We start from the raw sequence: 23,685 nt of genomic DNA, 5'->3' as shown, positions 1-23,685 counted from the left end.
TTTTTCTTTGTTGGAGCTTTTACTCCAGTGGAGAACTTCTCACTCTTTTCTGTACCTCTTTCTTAGGGGAAGGATTTGGGGAGGACAGGGGAGGCTGCTGGAGGGAATGGCAGCTCTGAAACCTTGGAGAGGGAGCACTCCTGCTCCCTTCTGCTTACTACTGCGCCCTTTTCTGTTCACCAGTTAGTAAGTGTGTAATGATAGATAAAAAGAGGAAAAATGTGTTCACATAACTAAGGCAAGATGTTACATTACTGGTTCTAGAATGGTTACTTTGAGCTTACACTAAGGAAGATTGTCAGAGAAATTAAGATTTTAAAAGGGTGGGGGAGGGTGGGGAAACAGGACATGGGTTATTTTTTTATATATATATAATTATTTATATCTATCTATAATAATATTATATATATATATATATATATAATAAGCAAGCCAGCATCAAGCAGATAGTATTTTTGCGTTTTCAGGCTTTCCCAACCAAATGAAACATCCAGATCGGACTTTATCCCCAAGACTGTCTCGTAGTTTGTAAGACACCTTGCTTTATCTGTGCTGCTAACTTTTCTTTCCTTCTTCCCTCCCTTCCTCCCTTCCTTTTTTCCTTCCTCCTTCTTGAAAATAAGTGTTGCAAGTTTAATAATAATACGAGCCCCTTTCTATGGAGATTTTTTATATATTTTATAATTGAGAAGACTCGTTCCAACACATGGGAATCCCTCCTTATTTTCTTAGCACCTTGGTGGGATTTCTTGATTCCTTTTATAAATGTTTGTAAGGAGTAATGGCCAGAAAATTCAATGTGAACTTTTTTACAAGCAATGCATATATATTATCTTTCTGCAGACAGCAGCAAAGTTTCCTCATGGACAGTGATGTTTTCCTAAGAGCCTTATTTGCTTGCTTGCTTCATGTGCCAAATCCTGTAGTAGGAGAATCAGTTGTATGTTTTACATATAACCAGCTTATTCAACTTCTGGGGAAAAACAGATGTAATTTTCAGATTAGCTCATGTTTCCACAAGCTGCTCAATCAGGGTAATATTTACAGATGAAGCAATTCTCTCTCGATTCTATAGACTTCATAAAAATTCACCTCTTCTTCCTGTTTTCTCATGTGATTTAATTCAGTGAGAATAAGAATGAAAGGGGTTTAATTCAGGTGACTTTGTAGTGATGAGACCTGTTCTGCTACTTAAGTGGGATGTGATGGTTTATTTCTTTTTGCTAGAAAAACCTTTTTTTTTGGATTAAAAAGCCTGCAGGTGTCCTGTTGGTTTCTCTTCATCTGAACCCTTCTGTTGTGTTTGAAGAAAAGAAGAAAAAATACTGGAGGGGGAATAATAGTAAAAATAAAAAAAAAAAAAACCCAACCAAAAACCTCCCCATCCCAACTGTTTACAGCTCCAAACAAAATAGCACATTAATATTCAAAATTTCCTTTTTATTTATGCCTTGTTGTTGTTGCCACTTACTAACGTTCCGTAGCCTGTACACCACTGGGAGAAGACTCTGCAGAGTGACTTACTGGTTTGTGGTATTTCCTCTGTTGAACTGGAAATGCAATTTTCTGTACAACTGTACCAATACTACCTCCAAGATTTGTTTCACTTTCTGTTTAAGAAGGAAATATTTCTGCTAGTCCTTTCTCCTTTCCCTCTCCTTTTTGGTCAGTGCCTCATAAATATATCTAAAACCAGACCCCGCTCTAAGCAGTTCGGTTCTTAATTAAAGATATGAAGGAAATAAGTAAGCATGAGAATCAGTGGCATGTATACTCTCTGTTTTTCCAATTAATTCAAATTCTGGAGGAAATTAGATGGACAGGATAATGGATGAGTTTAAAGGTTTTGAAGGTGAGGGCTGGTCCTATATTTTATTATCTTTAAAATATATATTGCTCTTAGTTATACCATAATCCCTGGTAACTGAGAAATTTGGACGTTTCTGGCACAAAGCAAAGTAGTTTTTCAATATCGTGGTACTGAACTTAAATTACCACAGGTTTGCACTTATGTAACTATAAACTGAACTTTATCATGATTTTTCCACATTAAAAAGAAAAAGTAGGCTAAACTTCAGCTATAGATGAAGTATTTCAAATAATTTCCCAAAGCCCTTCATAAATGTGACATTGATTCATTGATATACAGACCATTAGCAGTTAGTCTGCTCTGTTCATCTATCATTTCAATTATCTCTAGGCTTCCCCAGGGTCTCTGACAAATGGGAGACAATTTGCATTTTGTACATTAATGACCTTGGTTGAATTTGTAATTTTATTCCCCCCATCTTATAATCATACTTTAGCATTTGAGGGGTAAACCCCACAAAACTATAGTTGGCCAATTTTTAATTTAATCAGCTGCTCCTGTCTGCGCTGTGGCTGTCCTCTCATCCTTCTGTTTCTGGTGACCTCTTGTCCACAGTGGTGCAAAGACTGAGAGTGTCACCCAGACGTGGGTGACTGCACCGAAACTGGGCCATCTGACCTGCTCCTGCAGGAAACAATCATGGATCTGGCAGAAATGTACGCTGGGTCCAGGTCCCTCCAAGTGTCAGGAATTGTCACCACAGAATATCTCACTAAAGCCCCTCTAATACCCAGTGGGAAGGTGAATTGTGGGCTATACTAGCATGACAGTTGGCTACTAGGTAACAAGGCCAGTTTCCAACAATTTCCATTAATGAATTTGGGTTGTCTAAAACTCCCAAATGATCCTTCTTAGCTTTATGTTGTATAGAAGATTGTCTGTTAAGTTAAACTATTAGATTCCTCCTGTGGTCTTCTGCTCTTTCTGTAGTAACCAGGTTTTAGTGTTACTTGTGTTGGTCATTTGTTCACAACTTTCCTGAATGAAAAAAAAAAGATGTGCAGAAGCGTTCATGTTATCAGTGCTTTTCACTGTTTAATGCTCCTAATGTGGGTACACTTGCAGAAGACGTATAAGTATTTAGTAAAACAAGGCCTTTTAAGCTTCTAGATGGGCCAAAGAGGTGGTACAGTTTCACAGAAAAAGTAGAAGTCCGAATTTCAGTTTCCTGTAATTGAAGGTCAGCTTGGTGGCCTCGCTGGGTCAGTTCCTGTGCCAGAAAGCTTCCCGGCCAGCTTCCAGGGGTTTGGGGTGGTGTGTTGTGTTTTAAGTAACACAGGGACACATATGCGGTGAATGCATCCCACATGATGAAGATGATCGCCACTTTCCCTAGGAATGTTCTCCAGTTGTTAAAAACTCACTGTTGCTGTCAATAATGACAGCGTGGTATCTGAGATACCAGAGTCCTTGCCTTTTCCTTTGAACATGAAATCACTGCAGTGTCTCAGACAACATTAGGTGGTAACTGTTGGCAACAGCTACAGTGTTCAGAGTAACGTATGTTTCTGGCTAGGTTTTCAGAACCATCCATAACATTATACTACATGTACTTTGCTCATATATCACACTTCCCTTTTGTGCGTCAGAGTGAATTTGGCTGTCTCTTCTGTGCAAAAGATTAATTAGCCTGGTTGTATGTGAGGAATTTATTTTTTGATTGGAATCAAAAGGGTGAAATTACAAATGTGGAAACCTGAGCTGAGAACTTGGCATCGACCTATGGCTTAGATACTCACGTTTAGGAGGGACTTGCGCATACAGCAAGAAAGCTCTTGGTGCTCAGTGCAGTCTGGGGTATGTTCAGACCAAGCTGTTCAGCCTTGGATTCTTCTGACGTACACTGTACAACTGTCTTTCTGCTTGCTGAAGAGCTGGAAGCGTTTGGTTTGAAGAGATTCGGTTAAATTAGATGCTCTGAGTGCTCTGTAAGAGAGAGCTAAAACAGGAAGGAAAACATATTTACTGATTTGCTTCCCCACTCTTCGGAAAACTGGACTTGAACGCCAAACAGTACATGTTTCCGTAGAATATACTTTGATGAAGTATATGAAGACTTTGTTGAAGACTTTGTTGAAGTCTTTGCTGAAGTTACGTATGCTGCACTCAAGTGCCAGGCGGATTACATATTTATTTCTACACAGCCTCTATGGCTGTGTTTGGATTCTTCTGCCCCTTAATACTGTGTGCCCTTTGATGTCTGTTTCTAATATAGTAAACATCTACAATAGATCTTAAAAACTTTTGAATTTATCTCTAATACATGTTCTGTTAAGGAGTATTAAATTTAATACTTTGACCTTACTGCTGCTCAGAAAATAAAAGTTGGCTATCCTAAGTCCATCAATTTTCTAGGAGTGTGTTATTTAGGATTTTACAATGGTATACCTTTTGTTAATAGTGAGGAACATTGTTTGTGCAGTTAGAGGTAGAGGAATGCATGTTGTAAGGTGTAAAATGATCCTGTGTGAAATGACCAGTTGATGTAGGAACTTTGAAGACTTACGCCATCTCACTGATACCTGGCTGAAAACACAAATGCAAATTTATTTTTGGTTTTGCCCCTGAAAAAAATGGATGTGGCTCTCCATTAAAACCAGGTGCCTGGCATCCACATAGATTTAAAAGGCAAATTTAGTTTGGATTGGAAACCAGAATGTAAAGTTTGGGTTACAGAAAACTTGCTCTTTCTGGCTCTGATATGAATCAGTTTTAGCAATGCAGGATTAACAGTTTCAGCCCTCTAATTTCTGCCTGTGATCACCTTTGACATTTGAGAGTTTAAAAGCCTTGAGATCACGTATTTTTATAATCAGAACTCCCAGGCTGTAAAACTAAGGCTGCTACCTCTGCTAACAACAGCTGCTGCACGTGGTGAACACATGTGCTGGCAGAAGCAGTGAAGGTCCTAGGTTCAAATGCCAGTATCAGGCTGAGGTAGCTTTCTGCCAAAGTGTTCTTTCTGCAGAGTGTCTGACTTACACCATCATGCTGAGCCCAATTTATTTGTTTTAAAGGACGACTCTGTGCTGTTCTGCTGGGAAAGGCCATGAGAAATCACAGCTGCTCTCTGCCACTCATTGTTAATTTGACTGGAAGAAGAAAATCGTATTTTTTCCACCCTTTGCTTTGAGCTTGTCACTGGTAAAAACTGTATGCAAGTTAATGGTTTGTACATCTTTCTTCTTTCAAACTTGTTTTAACTCCATATCCAACTTTGTGTCCTGCTTGAATTCCTTAGTGGGAATTTCCTTTCAGTTAAAGGATGCTCACCTCACTGCCATTTCTGGTGAGAAGGATCCAGACCTCTCTGAAATACTTAGCTCATATTTAACACAAAATGAAATAGCTGCCTTTCTGAAGCACCCAGTGGGTCCCTCTCATTGAGGTGCTCAGCACCAAGTAACTCTGCTTACCTGCTGTGCTCCTTAGCAAACCTGCCCTGCAGTCACAATAAACAATAGTTAACAAGCACCCACCGGTGTCAGATAACTTAGAAGGATTCAGAAGACAAATTAGGCAATGAAGTCTCTGGAAATAATGACTTCCCTTGGGTTCCTTTACAAATTAAAGTAATGAAGATTTAATTAATTAATTAATTAATTTATTTATTTATCTAACATGTGGGTTCCTTTGTCCTTGACACAAAATATTGGTTCCTAGAAGACACGGTGACTGAGTGCAGCCAAGTGGTAATAGCATATATCTGTATGAAAATATTAAACAGCACCGGTCCCAGCACCGACCCCTGAGGAACTCCACTAGTCACAGACCTCCAGCTAGATTCTGCGCCGTTGACCACAACTCTCTGCCTTCTTCCTTTCAACCAGTTCTCGATCCACCTCACTACTTGATCGTCAAGCCCACACTTCTTTAGCTTATCTATGAGGATGCTGTGGGAGACAGTATCAAATGCCTTACTGAAATCAAGAAAAACTACATCTACCGCTCTACCATCATCCCTCCACCTAGTCACTTCCTCATAGAAGGCTATAAGGTTGGTCATACATGACTTCCCCCTCATAAAACCATGTTGGCTGTTCTTAATGACCCCCTCATCCTTGATATGCCTAGTGATGGAGTCAAGAATAAGTTGTTCCATCACCTTTCCAGGGATGGAGGTAAGGCTGACCGGTCTATAATTACCCGGGTCCTCCTTCTTGCCCTTCTTATAGATTGGTGTGACCTTTGCCATCCGCCAATCCTCAGGCACCTCACCCGTTTCCCACGACTTACCAAAGATGATGGAAAGTGGCCTAGCAATGACCTCCGCCAGCTCCCTCAGCACCCGTGGGTGCATTCCATCCGGACCCATCGATTTACAGATGTCCAGTTTGCATAGCTGATCCCTAACCCAATCCTCATCTACCAAAGCAAACTCCTCCTTTGTCCTGACTCCTTCTGGGGCTATAGAAATCCGGGTCCCTCGGGGAGAGTCTGCAGGAGTAAAGACAGAGGCAAAGAAGGCATTCAGCACCTCTGCCTTCTTTATATCCTCTGTCTCCAGGGCACCCACGTCGTTCAGCAGTGGGCCTATATTGCCTCTTGTGTTAGTTTTATTTGCTATGTATTTGAAGAAGCCCTTTCTATTGTCTTTAACCCAACTAGCAAGATTGAGTTCCAAGGAGGCCTTAGCTGTCCTAATTGCCTCCCTACATCCTCTAACAACTGTCCTATATTCCCCCCAAGCGGCCAGCCCCTCCTTACATAATCCATAGATTCTCCTTTTCCACTTGAGTTTGCCCAGCAGCTCCTTGTTTAACCACGCCGGTCTCCTAGATCCCTTACTTGATTTCCTACTCATTGGGACGCGTTTACAAATATGTAAAGGGTAGGTGTCAGGATGATGGAGCTAGGCTTTTTTCAGTGATATCCAGTGATAGGACAAGGGGCAATGGGTGTAAACTGGAGCATAGGAAGTTCCACGTTAACATCAGGAAGAACTTCTTTACTGTAAGAGTGACAGAGCACTGGAACAGGTTGCCCAGGGGGGTTGTGGAGTCTCCTACACTGGAGATATTCAAGGCCCGCCTGGACAAGTTCCTGTGTGATGTACTGTAGGTTACCCTGCTCTTGCAGGGGGGTTGGACTAGATGATCTTTTGAGGTCCCTTCCAACCCTTGGGATTCTGTGATTCTGTGATTCTGTATAAACCACATAATGAGTTCTCATGTCTCTAGTAAACAAATGACCTGGTTCTATGGTTGTGTTTAAAAGTTATTTTCTGTAGCAGAAAGTAAGATGACTTTACAGCTATAGTTATTACAGGACCTTTGTCAGGGCAGTGAATAATTCTGCCTCTGTAACTGGAAGATCTAGAAATGGAAAACAAAAGATGGGGGAGAATATTCAGGAGGACATAGGAAGAAAGAAATATTTAACCCATTGAAGTCAGTAGCAAAGGCCTGCCATTCATTGCTGTTTAGTCTAATCTCAAGCTGTATCTGGTGATGAGTAGAGTCTGTTCTACCAGTGACTGACATTGACTGGCAAGGACAACTATTAAGAAAAATAAGAAAATAGGAGCTTCCATTTAAATCTCAATAATGAATTCTAATTCTAAACCAAGAAGCTGGGCACACACACATCGTCCTTTCTCTGCTGAGAAATCTTTTACACTCATTTCAGTTGGTAATGGTTTGGTGGGGGGGGCAGGAGTAAGGAAGGGGGAAAGTTTTCATTATTCATGTGAAAAATGAACTAATTTGCGCACATGCTTAGTCCCGGGGTTACTTATATTATGAAAAAGAATAGTACATAAGGAACTGGCTTATTACAATAGGAGTGCCCTGAAATTTAAGCTGCTTAATTTGCTAGCTGTAACAGACCATACTGTTGTAATCATCAGCCTGTTTGTATGTTAAGCAGCAACTCCTGGACTAGTGATAAGGCAAGGCAGGGAGTGGCTTTAAACTGAAAGAGGATAAATTCAAATTAGATACTAGGAAGAAATTCTTAGCTGTGAGGGTGATGAAACACTAGAACAGTTTGCCCAGGGAAACTGGCTCCCCCATCCCTGGCAGTGTTCAGGGCCAGGCTGGATGGGACTTGGAGAAGCCTGGTCTAGTGGAAGGTGTCCCTGCCTGTGGCAGGGAGGTTGGAACTGGATGAGCTTTAAGGTCCCTGATAACCCAAACTATTCTATGATTCTATGAGATGATTCTAGGACTTGTGCTTAGACCAGCGGCAGCAGCATGCACTGTGGTTTGACATTCTTTCTGCTTTCCTTCCTATAGCAGCACTGACAGCTTTGCACCTGCAGTTATGGCCCACATGCTGGCATGACATCAAATAGTATTTTGTGCCAGGTGAGAGACTGCCCCAGTGTGAATTGAAGTACCAAAATTTACTGTGGAGTGCTTCAAGTGTCCCTTTTCCATAGTGCTGCGATGGAAGCAGGACACTCTTGGATTTGAGACATTGATTTTACAGGCTTAGAGAAAAGGAGCCATACAGTTGCTTAGATTGATCAGCTCTTTTTCTGAGTACAGAATAAAGACACAGAAAGAGAAAATACTAGAAGAAACACTTTATTCTACACTCATAGCAGTCTTCGTCCTCTTTTCTGCAACTAGAAGTTAAAACCACGATTTGAGTTCCCTCCGACTAAGCTGTTTTTGTAACGCCCAGTTCCCTGCTCCTGCATGCTGCTGGCTGGAGCTTGCTCTGCACCAGATTCCTGGTGTTGCAAACTCAAATTGTTGCTATACATAGATCTTCAAGTAATAATACAGCAGAGCTTTTAAACATCCCACTTTGCACAGGCGCAACAAGGTATGCCACCAGTGAATTGGTAGAATCTGACCCGTCATTACAGGTTTTACCTAGAGCAAACATATTTATGTCTGTTTGAAACTGTTCATTGAACTTTTATCCTGGTGAGCCTGAAAAGCATCAACAACCTACACCTCTATCTCTGCTTTTGTTATTTATGTGTTGGACTATTGAAGTGCTCTTCCTAGGACAAGAGGCCTTAAATCTTAAAAATACAGGTTGAGCAGGATGCAGGAGCTGTTGCTTCTGTTTCCTTGATGTTCTTTTTTGATGCTACTGCTGTGTGTCTCCAAGCTTGTGTTTGGTCTTGCAGATGCTGTCGCTAGTTAACCCATGGGTACCTTCAGGTTATTTGCTCTTACATATACTGTCTTTCACTCTTAGCTATCTTGGCCTGTAATCCTCCAAAATTTTTCATAGCCTTGATTTTTTTATTTTATTTTTATTTTTTATATAGAAGCAGCTGGTCCTCATGGAGATTTGTAAAAATCCTAAGGACTGTAAATGCTAAGCTTTTAGAAATGACCTAGCATACCTGTTTTTTCTGTACCCTTTTAAATTCAGTTCTGATTTATAGGAGATCATAGGAAGTTGGGGGAAAGGCAGGAGTTCTGCATGTAAATTTTCTTGAGATACATGAGCATGAGAGGGAAGTTGGGCCGCTTATGGGGAGTAATAGAAAATACTGGGAAAGAGCCAGCCCTAGTTTGTGACGCAGTGACTGATAACTTCTACTGATTTTCTTACCCAAGAAAGCAGCAAGAAGCAAGCCTGTCTTGGGTTCAAAGCACACTTTGCAAACTCCCCTTTAGGCACCAGGACTTGCCTTGACTGGAGTCAACCTCCTGGCTTGTGTTTGCAATTTATGCTTGGGATTTAGCACTCAAAGCATGAAAGAAACCCATTTGCTAAAAGTCCTGAAGTCTTGCTAATAAATTGCTGCTTTGGAAATGATCTGTAAAGAATAATCACTGCCTGCAAAATATGTAATGGCTTACATTGTGAAATCAAACTTCGGAAGTTTGAAGTTTTTTGTTTGTGTGTGCATAACCAGCATTGTTGGTACTGGAAGTCAGATGTATCACAAAGAGAATGTATTTTAGGACAAAAGCACTTTTAGACAAAAGCAAGGGCTTTTTTAAGGATGGCATTGTAGAGTCCTGAATTCTTTCTAAAAAGGCTCCATTTTGTGGTATGAAAAGTTGAAGAAAGAAATCCATCTTGGCAAGAGCAATCATATAAGGAAAGCTGAAGTACACCAAACGATGCTTTCTTTTATGTTTTCCTATAACCATCATAGCAGGCAAAGGCAAACACTTGTCTAATTTGATAAAATATCTTTAATTGCAGTAACTGTACTGAGGTTTGGGCTGGATGTGTAAGCTCTGTTTGTAATCACATTTCCAGCCATGCTCCACAATCATCTCAAATCACTGCCAATTAGCGTTTGTTAGTCTGTTGTTGCTTAATTCAGATGTTCTGGGATGTTTAGTTGCATTATTCATAACTTGTCTGGGAAAATGTATTTTAAAAATGAGTACCATTACAGGATTTCATTGTACTCTGAAAAGTGTGGCGGGGAAATCTATCAGTTATTCTAGTTGGTGTGGAAAGGAAAAGTGTGCGCCATTTAGATCCTGCATTTTGCTATTAGGAAATAGTCATTCCTGCTTGACAGAGAATTTTAAAGAGGGACAAAAACAAAAAAAAAAAGGAAATTCCAAACTGGTATTTTTTCTCACAACAGTTTGGGTTTGGGCTAAAAAAAAAAGAGAGCAGGCATGTATATGCTCACGGAGGAGTGCCATAACCAGTGCTAGAAATTTTTAAAGCATTTTTAAATGTCAGTTATCGGAACTGGGTCTAGTCTTCAGCTAATGGAAAGCTTGGGTGGAACAGGCCTCCTCTGTACCTGCAGCAGGGCATCGAACATTCTCTCCTGTTGCATGAAACAAACAAATGGTCTAGCACAGCAGAGTTTGCCAGCATCTTGGCTTTTCAGAGTTTGTTGTTTGACTTAAACTTTGAGCCTGTTTTTTTTCCCCTCTGCAGAATTTCATTCTGACTTCAAAGCAGTTACTCTTAATGTGAGCAAGATTGATGAATCTGTTTTTCTTCTTCAGATGATGATTTTAATGAGGAAAAATTAATACTAGAGAAGTATGTTTAACAAGGGGCTTTGTTTGATTTTTGGTTTTGCATCTAAGTTTAATGAAATGGAATTTTTTAGTGCCCCAGTAACAAAAGAAAGCAAACCATGGCAGAGACCCACATCCTGGGGGAATGTGGGCCATGCATGCATTTGTTACGTGACTGATGTTCTTTGCGTATACAAATGTGACATGAGGATAAAGAGGAATGAGTGTAGCAGCAATTTTCTGTTTCTTTTTCTTTTTTTTTTTTTTAAAGGATAAAAAGTAAGAAGGGGGTGATAAGTTGTGAAAGCACAAGTACTGCAGCTGGCAATGGACACAAGGGCAATGATGGGTGTCTTTTGGGAGTTCACGCATGGAGGGTCTGTGCCAAACTCTCAGATAAGTTTGCTCCACTAATCAGACACTTGTTAATAACAGCTCAGATTTATGATACTTCATAACAGCACAAGAAGAAATATTCATCCTGTTATTGACTTTGTGGAGGAAGAAAACCTAATAAGGCATTAAGAGTGCTTAATCAATACACGTGTAGGACTGCGCTTGACTACCAGAATGAGCAGCTTTGTTTTCTATTCAGGCAGATAATTTATGGTTAGCACTGGAAGTGGTGTATGTAATTTATGTTTTAGAGATAATTACTGTTCAAAGACAACTGTTACAAAGCTCCTGCACAAAATGAGGAAAAAGACAAATGCAGTCTCTGGAGCCTGAGCATTGTGCTTGAAAGCCAGTCCAATATATTTGCTAATTATATATATATTGTTTTTTTATATATATATATATATATATAATGTTGCTATCATGTATGGTTCTATGCATTCATATTTATTACTTTGTGTCATAGCACTGAGTGGCCTTTAAAGTTCAAATCTGCTTTCTCTAGTTTCATGATTTTTTAGACATATGGTTTTGGTTGCAGACCATCTTGGCCATAATTTTAAATAACAGCATCTAAAGCTGTAACTAAGGAACTACCTATTTGCCGGATCTGTAGCACTTTTAAAAAAATGAATCAAATTATTTAGATCTATAAATGAGAATTTAAGCCTGCATTATAGTTTACAGGCACTCACCTAAAACACCCCCTTATAAAAGTGAATTGTAATACAGTTGCATATACACTCTTTGTTCAAGTGGTAGGCACTCAGATATATTAAGAAACACATATAGATGCACTTAAGTTGCACATTGTAAACTGTATTTAGGCTTTGATTCTAACCATTATGAGGGTTTTGTACCTGAATGTATTAGTTATGTTTTTTGAGTTAGGAATTTGCATCTCTAAATTGCTGTTAAAGGTAATATAAGCTGCCAGTGCCTGTTAGAGAGTGTAATCAAACCTTTTTCTTAGACAAAGGTATTTAACATTTAGATTCTTGAAATCAGACTATCTTCATCATAGCCTTCAGGAGAAATTCCCAGCTGAGGAGTATTATTAATGAAATGCTGTCTTCCTCCTAAATAAATATGTTCTCATTAGTTTGACCCCTAATTGGCGGGTGGTTGTGTTAGCCTAACACTTTAAAACTAATCAAAATAACCTCCCCTCTCCAGGATGGTGGGCTTTGTTCTTGTTGTACTGCAATAATGATGTGAATGATTTTACAGATTTTATTCCACTTCAGTGATTCATTACAAATCCAGTGAGCTCTGACATGCACTGAAGTCAGCAGCTTTATGGGTCAGAGAACACGGTAGCCTCAAGGGCTGGTAACTGAAATGGCAAGCTTGCATGTGGCTACATTAAATAAAGTTGTTGCTCATAAACAGCTGATAAATATAGAAAACTTGGAAAATGGGCTTTATTACTTGGCTACAGTTATGAGATTCTCTTTATTATCTTAAAAATGAGTGTTTATATTAATGTATATTGCATAAATGTGTATAGGTAAAATCTATTTTAAAATACTTTAACCTGTAAGCAGTTAGCTGGTGTGTCACATAGATCTAAGCATCCAAACTGTTGCTGAAATGGAGTTGTTTGTTTTCCCACAATGGCCTCTCCTTGCACGTGGTTCCTACTCACTGCAGATGCTTTCTCCTTCAGCAAGTCCATCCAGTCGTGCAGTCATGGCAGGTTGAAGCCTTGGCAGGTTTTTAAAGATAATGAATTCCGCTCCATGTAGAAGAGCAGCAGAGCTGCAGCCTTCTCCAGTAGCTCTGCACAGAGGGGTAGAGAGGAGACTTCTACCCTAATTCAAGGCCAATTTTGACTGGGCTTTGAGCAACCTGGCGTAGTGGAAGGTGTCCCTGGCCATGGCAGGGGTGTTGGAACTAGATGAGTTTTAAGGTCACTTCCAACCCAAACCATTCTGTGATTATATGATATGGAAGTATTCCTGCTTTTCAGACTGATTTTTTTTTTTTCTTCATCTACTTGCTACATTTGAGAGCTTTTAGTAGTGCACTTTGCTTCTGTTAGATTTAGAATTGGAATTACCAATGGAAAAATTTGTCCTGTGTCTGCTTTTATATATAGTTTTCATTTATTTGTAGGAAATCTGAAATAACCTAGACTTGCATAAAACTTGGTGAAGGGCTATTTTCCCTGGAGCTGAGGATCTCTCATTTGCTCTGCTGTGTGGTATTTTCAGACAGGGAGTGAGTAGCATTAAACAAGAAGAGAAGGAAAGGGATTGGAATCAGTCCTTCTCCATTTATCATACAGCTCCTAGGTGCATTTAATTGGACAAAGGTGGTGTGTTTCATGAAAAAGGCATGATCCCCTACAAATCAAATATTTGACAAGATCTTTAAACAGGAATACCTTTTCACATTCTATAATACTGCATGTGCAGGGAGTGTGGGGCATAGGCACATGTCTACAATCCACATTTTGGCGTACTAGTGGCTTTAAAAAATGCTATGGATATTTTTCCATGTATGGTAGACAGATCATATATAAAGTTAATATCAAGTTAATCTTGATGATGTTTTTTTCAGTTTTTATTTCCCTAAGACTTTGCATGGCGGGACTGAAAGCTCACACAGAGCATGTCCTATGGATGTTTTTGTGTTGCAACATTTGCTCTATAAATAGTTTTGAAGCACTGCAGTAGCAAGCATCACTTGTTTCCTTTTTTTTTGAAACACCTACAGCGTGTCATTACAGATGGATTGATAGTCTTGATAACATTGAACTTTGTCAGACCTAACGTGGCAGACTTGTTACATGTCAGAAAGTTTGTCATTTTTCTTGCTATTCAAAAGTCAAATATATTTGCAACCTTGAGTGACACTGAATATGGAAAGCAGACAGATATTTATCATTTGTCAGAATTGGTTTTCTTGTGGGGTTTGTTGGGGTTTTTTTTCCTTTTAATTCTGACTTTTCTGGTTTAGGAATATAGAACAGTGGATTGTGGCTTATAAGAGCTATACAAACTGTCTTTTCACAAATGTAAAACACAGTCTTTATTACTTCACATTCGGGTCATTTATTTTAATGCTTTTTGGACAGAAACAACATCTGACCTTTATTACTGAGTTGCATAAAACAACTTGCCAAGGTACAGCTAATGGTGAAGGTCTTGTACAGGAGATGGTACAGTGAGGGACGCAGATGCATAGAGAGCAAATTTTCATAACATTAAGGTTAAAATTAGTATGTTTTCTAACAAGTGTATTTCTTCAAGTGTGAGTGCTTTGTAATAGGAATAAAGCTGTATCAAAAAGCTTATTTTGGTGTCTTAATGTAAACTGTAATTTCTGTGTTATGATGGTAAGCTGTAAATAAGGTTTTTATTTTTAGAGACATGGATGAAAAGTCAGGTTTTCTGCATATGATAGCAAAAGCAGTGGATTTCTGGTGTAAGAAGCAGCAAGGAAATGGATGAAAACATTTCATCAAAGGATGAAAACAGGTATTAAGTCAGCGACAAGGAAATCCAGGACAGAGCATTAGGAAGACAGAGTTGAAAGAAGAAGGTGAGGTTATTAGTCATATAGCACTAATACTTTTGTGAGGGGCAAAACTCATAGGAGAATGACGGCGTTTTATGCTCAACAAGAAAGAAAAAGTCTTCTGATTGCTAATAGAAACACACTGCAATCAAAAGGAAAAACATTCTGTGCATTAGTATGCAATAGCACTATACACTTCTGAATGTTATTACATCCTAGCAAAATCAAGAGGATAATGATTAGCTCCTCAGCTAGAAAGGTTTTCGTCCAATATTTTGGTTCAAAATAGAGACATTGGTTTTAATAAATTGGGCTGTATATTGTAAACCACATCACTTAGTCAGTATTTTATTCTAGGAGGTCACGTAGCATTGTAGGTGCTGAGCACAGTAAAATAGTTCTCATTATTTTGTTTAAAAAATAAAAAGAGCAAGAGATTTTATTAGCTCTCAATACTTTAGTATAAATAGAAGTTGAAAGTGTGGAGCGGGGTTATTATGTGGCTCATTACTGTTTATTACCACAAGGCACATCAAGATGTCTCCTAGTTAGGGGGAGTAAATCACTTGGAACATGCCTCTTTTGTCGATCTTCTGCACGATGCTCAGCACTAGCGTGCTTTCTGCCAGTGCTTTAAGGAATATGTCTAAAATCTGTTGCTTGTCATATGTTCTCTCCATCTCTTGCTGAAGAGAAGTGAACAGATGAATGTCTTATTTTGATATGATTTGTTTTTACATCTTGGAGAGAGGAAGGGAAGTGTTTTTCTTCTGAAAAGTTTCTGTCTAAATTGTGTTCCCAGGAAATTGAGAAGAGCTTTGCTGACTTCACACGAGTTAAAATTTGGTTAATTGTGTAGCTCAGAGATAACTGAATATTTTATTTTTTTAATCCAGCTTGCCAATGTTTTTCACTGTCACTGAGGACAAAGAAAATTTTGTTGTGTCAGTCGTTGCGCTGAATTTAGAACTGGAAAGAAATGAGATGGTTTTAGTGAGTTTGTGCCTCTTCAGCTGCACTTTAGTAAATGTTTGTGTTTCATGGTACATTTCTCTTTTAGCTTTTTAATAGTCTGAAACCTCCTCAAAAAGGTCTTAACCTTTGCTTTTTAGCCAGGATCAGAAATGAGCTAGTAAAGTTAGGCTCAGGCTCTTTCAAAAACTAACAGACCTTGGTAAATCTTAGTCTTTAACAGCTAAGGATTGCGGTTGAAAGGCCCTCACTTCTCTTGCATGAATGTGAAAGGTTTTTGGTTGGTTGTTTTTTGTTTGGTTGGTTTTTGTTTGGGTTTTGTTTTATTTTTCTTTTCCATTTGTCTTTACAGCCCTCTGTATTTCTTTTGACCAGAGTCTAATCAGAAGTTTTTTGAAAAGCTGCGTTTCCTCATTAGAGATGGGAAATGCCACTAGTATGAAGTAACTGCCTGCGATATTTAGTCATGATGATACTCATCTTCTGTTGCTTAATCTTTCTACTCCTCTCTGCTCTTCTCTCTAGCCTGAATGTAATGACAGATCTGAGATCTGTCACCTGTGTCCTTGTGCCTAGGTTTGCTAATGTGGCGTGTCCCCTTAGCCCTGGCTTTCCTCTTACCAACACGCTAAGCAGGTCTGCTCTGCCACCAAGTCAGTTCAAGACATATGTCAAAACACTGAAAAAAACCACACCCCAAGCCCATTATTCTTATGACGTTTCTTTGCTGTCCCTGCACTGATGGATTGCATCTCTGTGTGATATTAGCACTTCAGAGAGAGCAAAGCAAGCAAGAAAGCAACGGTACAAGTATACGTTCCAGAATATGTGAAATCAGTGCAACAAATACCTGCTGGTTTTGTTACATTTGCTGCCCTGTTTGACAAGTTTCCTAGTTTGGAGATAGTTCCATACCATCTGTTGTCCCTGATCCTGTTCAACAGAGCAGTAGTACTGACCTGGTCATTTCTAACACATTTCCTCAGAAATTCTTGTGTAGGGCTCTTATGTACATGGGTTAAAAAGCAAATATCTTTGCTATTGATTTTTCTTCCACCTTTGCCTGTTTACTTATTTATTTATGTGGTTCTTTAACATTCTGCATTTATAATTTGTAAAGTTCTATTTTTGCATGCCTGCAAGCACTAATTTGATCGGGTGAAAAAGTAAGGTGTGTAGATACTAGTGCACACACATCTGAAGGAAACAGGACCTTAATTGATTCAAAATACTTCCACCTTTCAGAGGTTTCTCATCTGCCGTAACTGCTAGAAGCAACCTAATACACAAGGAGCCTGGTGGAAATGAGAGTATAAAGGTTGTTCTTGATCTTGTTGCACAGAGATAGGGAGTTGATGAGTTGGGTAGAGCCTGCAGCTGGAGCCAGGTGTATTCTGTGGCTTATCTTGCGCAGAAGTGGGGAAGTAAAATCCCCGCGTTGCACCTCCTGGTTGAGTTGGGTGGCAGTCACTGCTCCTGTGGTTGCTTTCAGGGCCCTTAGCTATACTTCTCAGTAATGCTCTCATTTTGTTACATCAGCATCATACACGATCGTCCTCAAATAACCAGGTAACGTGGTCAGTTCTGACTCTTTAGTGATTGCTGTTCACTTTCTTCTGACAGATGTAAATGAGTGCAGCATGGAGAATGGTGGCTGTCATGACCAGTGCTGTAATACTGTTGGCAGCTACCACTGCAAATGTCCAGCTGGCCAGAAACTAGAGGAAGATGGAAAATCATGCAGAGGTAATGTTTTGTATTTGTACTGTGTTCCACTGCTATTAAGAAATCGGAAAAGACATTGGAAAGGAAAAGGAGATGTTAGTTTTTATCTGGAGCCAGCTGAAGAGCATATACTCAGACTTGTCAAGAGTGCAGATCTTCTCCTGTCTGGATTATGAAGATATAACTATAAGAACACTTCAAAGGGGTGGGATTTTGTTTTCTTTTTTGAAGAAATGTTATTACTTAACCTGGATTGGCTGTGCCATGTTCTGATTATGGAATTTCCATCATCAATTTAAAAACTTGAACGTGGATATGTTTGATAACATTTCATCTGTCTCTAAACTAAAATGGTTCTTATCCAAAAATATGCATACTTTTTTGCATTTCAATCACAATTCCACAGCTAGAGATTAACTGAATAAAAAAGGATTTAAAACCACATGCTATGTAAACCCGTTTGTCTTCTTCCTAAAGGAAATGTAACTCTAGTTAATGTGTTATAGGGTAAAATTTTCTTTCTAAAAGCTTGATTTTGTGGAGAAGCAAAACATGACATAAGCTTATGTTGGCACACATGATGAATTTTGGTTAGACTTCTTAAATATAGACTGGTAAACATAGACTTGGTGTAACTAAGCCCATCTGATCTGTTGACCTACAATCACTACAAATTTGCATAATCAGATGCTGCAAAAGGTGGAGGAGATAAGGTGTAAAGTATCCAAGGTGTACTGCATTGCAGGCCAGAGCACTTCCTTCTTGAATTCTGCTCTAACATAGGTAATGAATGTTCACTGCTGTATGATCTTGTATGCACTGACTGGTGCCTGGATTGCACCCTCAGTTGTGTTTCATTGCTGTAAGTATATCATTGATGGTTTTGATTATCTCAAGATGAAAGGCACGAGATAGGTTTTCATGAGCTGTATTCTTCTCTTTTCACAAGAAACCATCTTCTCTGGCTTTTTCCAGTTGCATAGTATCTCACAAATTTCTTAAGGTTTGTATAAAGCAATGTCTTTCTTGGCTGTGATCGTATGCTATATCCTAACTTTGTAATTTATTTGGCTGCACTCCTTTTTTTTAGAATATGATAGAATTACTTTCCACAGCAACCTGTCATTTGATATCCAACTTGACAGTGTAAATAAGCTGTGGATGGTTATTTTGTTTTGATAGAAGCTTTTCATTCTGGTCCTCCATGCTTTTATTTTGGCCTTTTGAGAACCCAAGCCAGATATACTATGATTCACAGATTCCTGCTGCTTCACCTCAGCCTTCTCTTGCCTTTTTTTTTAGACTGGCTGGTAATATGGCCATGAACAGGCATATAGATTTATACGTTGATGACTTCTTACTGCTATCAGATCTGTGTAAAAGTCGTCGAAAACCTGAGTTTTTGAAAGAAGGGATCCTTCTCATCATTCTAAATTGCCCAGCATGCAGGAGTCCTGTTTCCTTTAAAACAATTTTGTGTAAGTTAAGTTAGTGTTCATTCTGCACAATTCCTTTATTCTGAAAATATACTTTAAATTCTAGTATTTTGACATTCTTTAAAAACTCAAACAGAGTTTAAGATGTTTGATTCTAACCAGGAATTACAGGAGAATATATTATAAGCTTGTTATAAACCACTTTTTAAAATCTTCAGACAAAAATGGAAACTTACAATAAATTGGAAATGCTTAAGCCATGGAACAAAGTGAACATAGCAGTGACAGTAATTACACCTGAATTTTTGAAGATGATAATGACAATAAGTGTATGACTATACTGACTTGCAAGAAGGCCAACTTGAGCCAACCTCTAGCATCAAATGTTACAATATCAGTAACTTAGTGGTTGATTACTACATATGGGAAAAGTGATCTTCCAAACAAAACTCTGTATGCTGCTGGAAAATGCTGGTCTTTCAGGATGTAATACTGGATTGGTGTTTTATTGATGCTTCTGCATTGCTCAGAGGGGTCATTTTGCAGATGAGAGTAAAACAGCTTCTCATTCAGGTTATTCAGCGTCTTTAGAGGAATAAGGCTTACAGTTGTTCTGGGTAGTTATATTCTTTCTTTCTTTATATAGCATCATTGTGCTTTATGTTACCCTTTAGTCTGAACTCAAACCTTAAATATATTTGTACTATTGTTCTGCTCCTGTTATCCATCTCATGGTTGGTTTTATTTCACTGGTGACTGAAATGATCGATGGATGTACAGGTTTTTTATAAACCAAGGTACAAATAAGGTGTATCATTAAAAAAGCGCCATGGAAGTAGTGCAGATTTTATCCAAAAAGTCATTATTAGTGCGAAGATTTGATCCTGTTTTTCAGGAAAAAAAAAAAATAGAGCATCCTTCTGTCAAAAATATATTAAAAAAAAAAAAGGTTTTAGCTATTTGTAGGTATTTAATGCTAAAGAAGGGAAAGTGGATAAAAATTCACTACTCCCAACAACATAATGAAGTGTACTTCTGATTTGATCAATAATAGCTGAGGGGTTTGTGATCGGTTTTAGGAGACCCAAAGGCCTAATTTCACAGCTGGAGTGAGCTGAAGATGCCCAGCACCACTGTCTTCTGGGTTGTCAAAAGTGTGTGCAAGACACAAAGCTCCATGAATATGCACAACACCATAAAATAGGGAAAATAATCTTAATACAAGTTATTACTATCAGCATTGACTAAATCTTCCCTTTCTCAGGTGGTTCTGCCACTGATTAGAGCCACATGGGGAAGGGGATAGCACAGCACAGCCTGGGACACCCCACACTTGCGGGGTCCACACTCCTCCCGAGGCTTGTAAGGATCTTTTCTAGCTCATTGGAAGCTTTTCTGTCAGGACGCATCATTCAGATGATCTGATATATAAAGCCTTACCTCATTTCAGTGAGGGATACTTACATCAAGAGGTAAGTTGTAGTAAGGGGAAGGCATGTGCATCTATATAGCAATGCCAGCTAGAGCAGTGAACTGATTAGCCTTTCAAAACTAATTATCTGCATGTTGTACTGCAGATTTTACTCTTCAGTGTTCATAGACAGAATTTAATTTTCTTATCTGACAGAGAAATATTTTCTGGCAGATAGTTGCATAGGCATTACAGATTTTGACAGAAGGCTCATGCTTACCTCTCCCTTTTCACATGTCTAATGGAAATTAATGATGAGAAATGATGTGGATTTAAGTCACTGCACAAATAATACAACAAATTAATATATGACATTTACACTTGTATGACTATTAGCCTGATTCTGTGCCCTGTGGGTCTGTACCAGCATTCAGTGTTTCGTGGGCAGTCTGGAGAGTGTCTGTGGGTGGATTTGCTCAGAAAAGTGTGACTTGGTCTGAGGAAGGGAGAGGAAATGTGTGTGTGTGCAATACTTCCTTATTTGATGAGCAGAGGTATCACCGATGACTTATGTCAGTGAGGTGTGCTGTGAGATGTATGAATATTCTCATTTAGTATTTTTTACTAACATAAACCAATTCTACTTGAACATCACAAAAAGCAGAAGTGGTATTTTCTGAACATAAATAACATTTTAAAACTCAATTATTGGCACAAGTCAAGATCTGTAAGGGATGCTGAGGCTATACTACAAAAGCATGTTTTCACACATGAATAAGCTCCAGAAGTCAAAAGAAAAAGGGTTGTGACCTTATGTTAACCTTCTTTGGTAAACTGTCATTTCTTATTTATATGATTATGCTCTCATCTGTCAGGATAACTGAAAGAAGTTAGAGACAAATGAAGTCTTATGATTAGCTGTTGATGAAAAGAAGCTTATATTTTACTGATTAGAGTAGTATTGCAGTGGCTGTAACCCTATCCCCAGGGGCTTTGGTCAGACCTTGGAGCCCAGGCAAGTTTCTTGACTTTTGCCATAGGGACTTTTGAGGCAGCTGTATCCAGAGCCAGTGTGTGACTTTGCAAGGCCATCGCTGTTTACCCCAGTGATGTCAGAGTCACTGGTGTCACTGATTTAGCCTGATCCCAGGTCAGATAGAAACTCTCCAAACACTGGTGACACTGAAGAGTTAATAGCTGGGCTAAAAGTATATTGAGGGAATTGTCTAAGAGAACGAAAGTGCTTATTAAAATTACTTCAGCATTTATTTAGTCTGTAAGGTTTGAGGTGTAACTCAGTCTTGTCAAACTCTCTTTTTGTTGATACTAATTTTGCATTTGGACTGTTTTCCTTGCCCAACAAATCAATGCACAAGGCTTCTGCCATTTCCTAGGAAAAAAAAAAAGCTTGAAGGACATAATATCATGAACCTCTAGGGAAAAGACAAGCAGGTCTTTAATTTTTTTTTTATTTTTTATTTAATAGAACAGAAGAAATTAGTGCACTGGAGGGATTCAGGATGCCTTTTCATTATCTTATCTCAGAAAGTTGCATTTGACTTGTAACATTACAGCACACCATGACACAGTTATGTTCAGGAACACTTCCAATAGAAGGAGAATGAGGAAAATGAATTATGTTTTACAAAAAGAAAATTATACCAGTTCTGATTACAGATGCAACAAGTACCCCTCTGCATGAGCTCAAGTCTCAGAGCAATCAAGTGGAAGCACTTACAGCTGAGGTGAAGCCACCCATCCTTCATCTTTCTCTATCTCAAGACCTTGCCTTGAGATACAGAAATAAAATCAGTTGCATGAACTGCATCACAATTATCTAATTATTTGTAACTGAATTACTGTGTCCCCTTAGTGTGCACCTTAGAGAATGAGGGGAGCGGACAACTCCATCTTGTGACCTTAATAGACCCTGGGTGAAAAATACTGATTGCTAGGATATTTTAATGTGCTAGGGTTTTTTTAAGAAAAAAAAAAAAGTGAGAGAAAGGAGGACAAAACCTAATTTCTGGTATTTCCAACCCTGTCATTAGGTGCTCTCATAGTTTCTTACAGCAAAGCCATAAAACTCCCCAAGTAATTAAGTTTCAAAACGTAAAAAAGCTGTGAAGCACTCTGTCAGAGGCCAAAGAATAAACATTTACTTCTCTGTTACCTTATACATCCAGGATAGTGGTAGATACTTGATCATTTCAAGTGAATTCAACCAGAAGCAATACCTGTTTTTACATTTAAATATTGTTTATCTATGGTTGCTCCTACCTGTCAGATCAGTATCTTTAGTCGCAAATAGAAAGCATAAATACTGCTTTTGATTTCAGATCCCAGTTGATAAAAGCAAGGGTGCCCTTATTCCTCTTAGGAAGGGAAACACATTAGCTAAGATTAAGGGTTAACTGTTCATTTTAAACACTACTTAGCATTATGCAGTCAGACTTCTGTGGTTTTCTGGGGACTATTGGATTTAGGCAGGACAACTGTGTGGTATTTGTGTATGGTTGCAGAGAGGATCCAAGCAGAAACTACTGAAGACATGCTTTGCTACATTTGCAAACGTTGTTGGAAATACAATTATATTTATACTCCTGAGCAATTATTTTGGAAATTATGGATTCTTGTTTCAAAGCATTTGTCTCTGGCTCTTGAGGAGAAGCAAACACTGGAGGTTGTTTTTCTGACCTTTCTTACACTCTCCTGTGCTGCATTTGGAGCCAGCTGGGATCAATAGCTGCAAGAAGCTGTTGCACTCTCCGAGGAAAATAGTGTCATCTTTCTGCATTTGTGTCTTTGTGGTAGTACTACAGCAAAAAATGTGCTCAAAGTAGTAAAAATTACAAGAGATTCATAATAAAGGTAACATTAACTGTAGGCTATAGGATTTTTAAATTAATTATCTGAATCCTGATTAATGGCAAGCCCAAGCAGGCAGGGACCTGAGTTGAATTTTGGCAGGCTCATTTGAGGCTCAAAGCAGCTGTCAGCACATAGCAAATGCCATGGGTTGGTTTGGTCAGTCCCCTCTCATTTTGTGCACCTTCCTCAGCCTGATCCACTCAATTACATGCTGCAGACACACGAACCCTTTTAGTCTTATTAAAATGTAGCGTATACTAAACTCAGCAAAATCACAGTCATTTTGTCTGACCTGTTTCTCTTCAATTAGGGAAGACTAGGCCAGAACAGACACCGACCTATTTTTTGAGCACATATGTGGCAGTCTTCGCCAAAAGCAGTATCTGATGCTCTGATAATTGTGCTGTTTGAGGGGGGGAGGGTGGGGGTAGGTGTTATTATTATTTTAATTGCATTTGTTTAGGTTTTTCCTCATTCATGTTTGACTATTGCTCAAGTCTCTCCACTCCTCTCTGACACACTGAGCAAAGATGGCTGTGAGCTAACCCATGCAATTTCTCACATCTG

General features: G+C 38.9%; 1 protein-coding gene across 1 annotated transcript in view; it reads left to right on the top strand.

Moving 5' to 3' along the window:
* Nucleotides 1-23,685, top strand: part of LOC136011974 (multiple epidermal growth factor-like domains protein 6) — a 208,289-nt gene that overhangs the window by 101,827 nt on the left and 82,777 nt on the right. The window contains exon 5 of the mRNA XM_065674625.1: nucleotides 17,299-17,421. Within this exon, the coding sequence (XP_065530697.1) occupies nucleotides 17,299-17,421 (123 nt within the window). The remainder of the gene's footprint in view (nucleotides 1-17,298; nucleotides 17,422-23,685) is intronic.

The sequence above is a fragment of the Lathamus discolor genome, chromosome 3, assembly GCF_037157495.1.
Source record: "Lathamus discolor isolate bLatDis1 chromosome 3, bLatDis1.hap1, whole genome shotgun sequence".
Taxonomy (NCBI): domain Eukaryota; kingdom Metazoa; phylum Chordata; class Aves; order Psittaciformes; family Psittacidae; genus Lathamus; species Lathamus discolor.
Note: the sequence above shows the minus strand (reverse complement) of the source record. Positions and strands in the feature narration are given on the sequence as shown.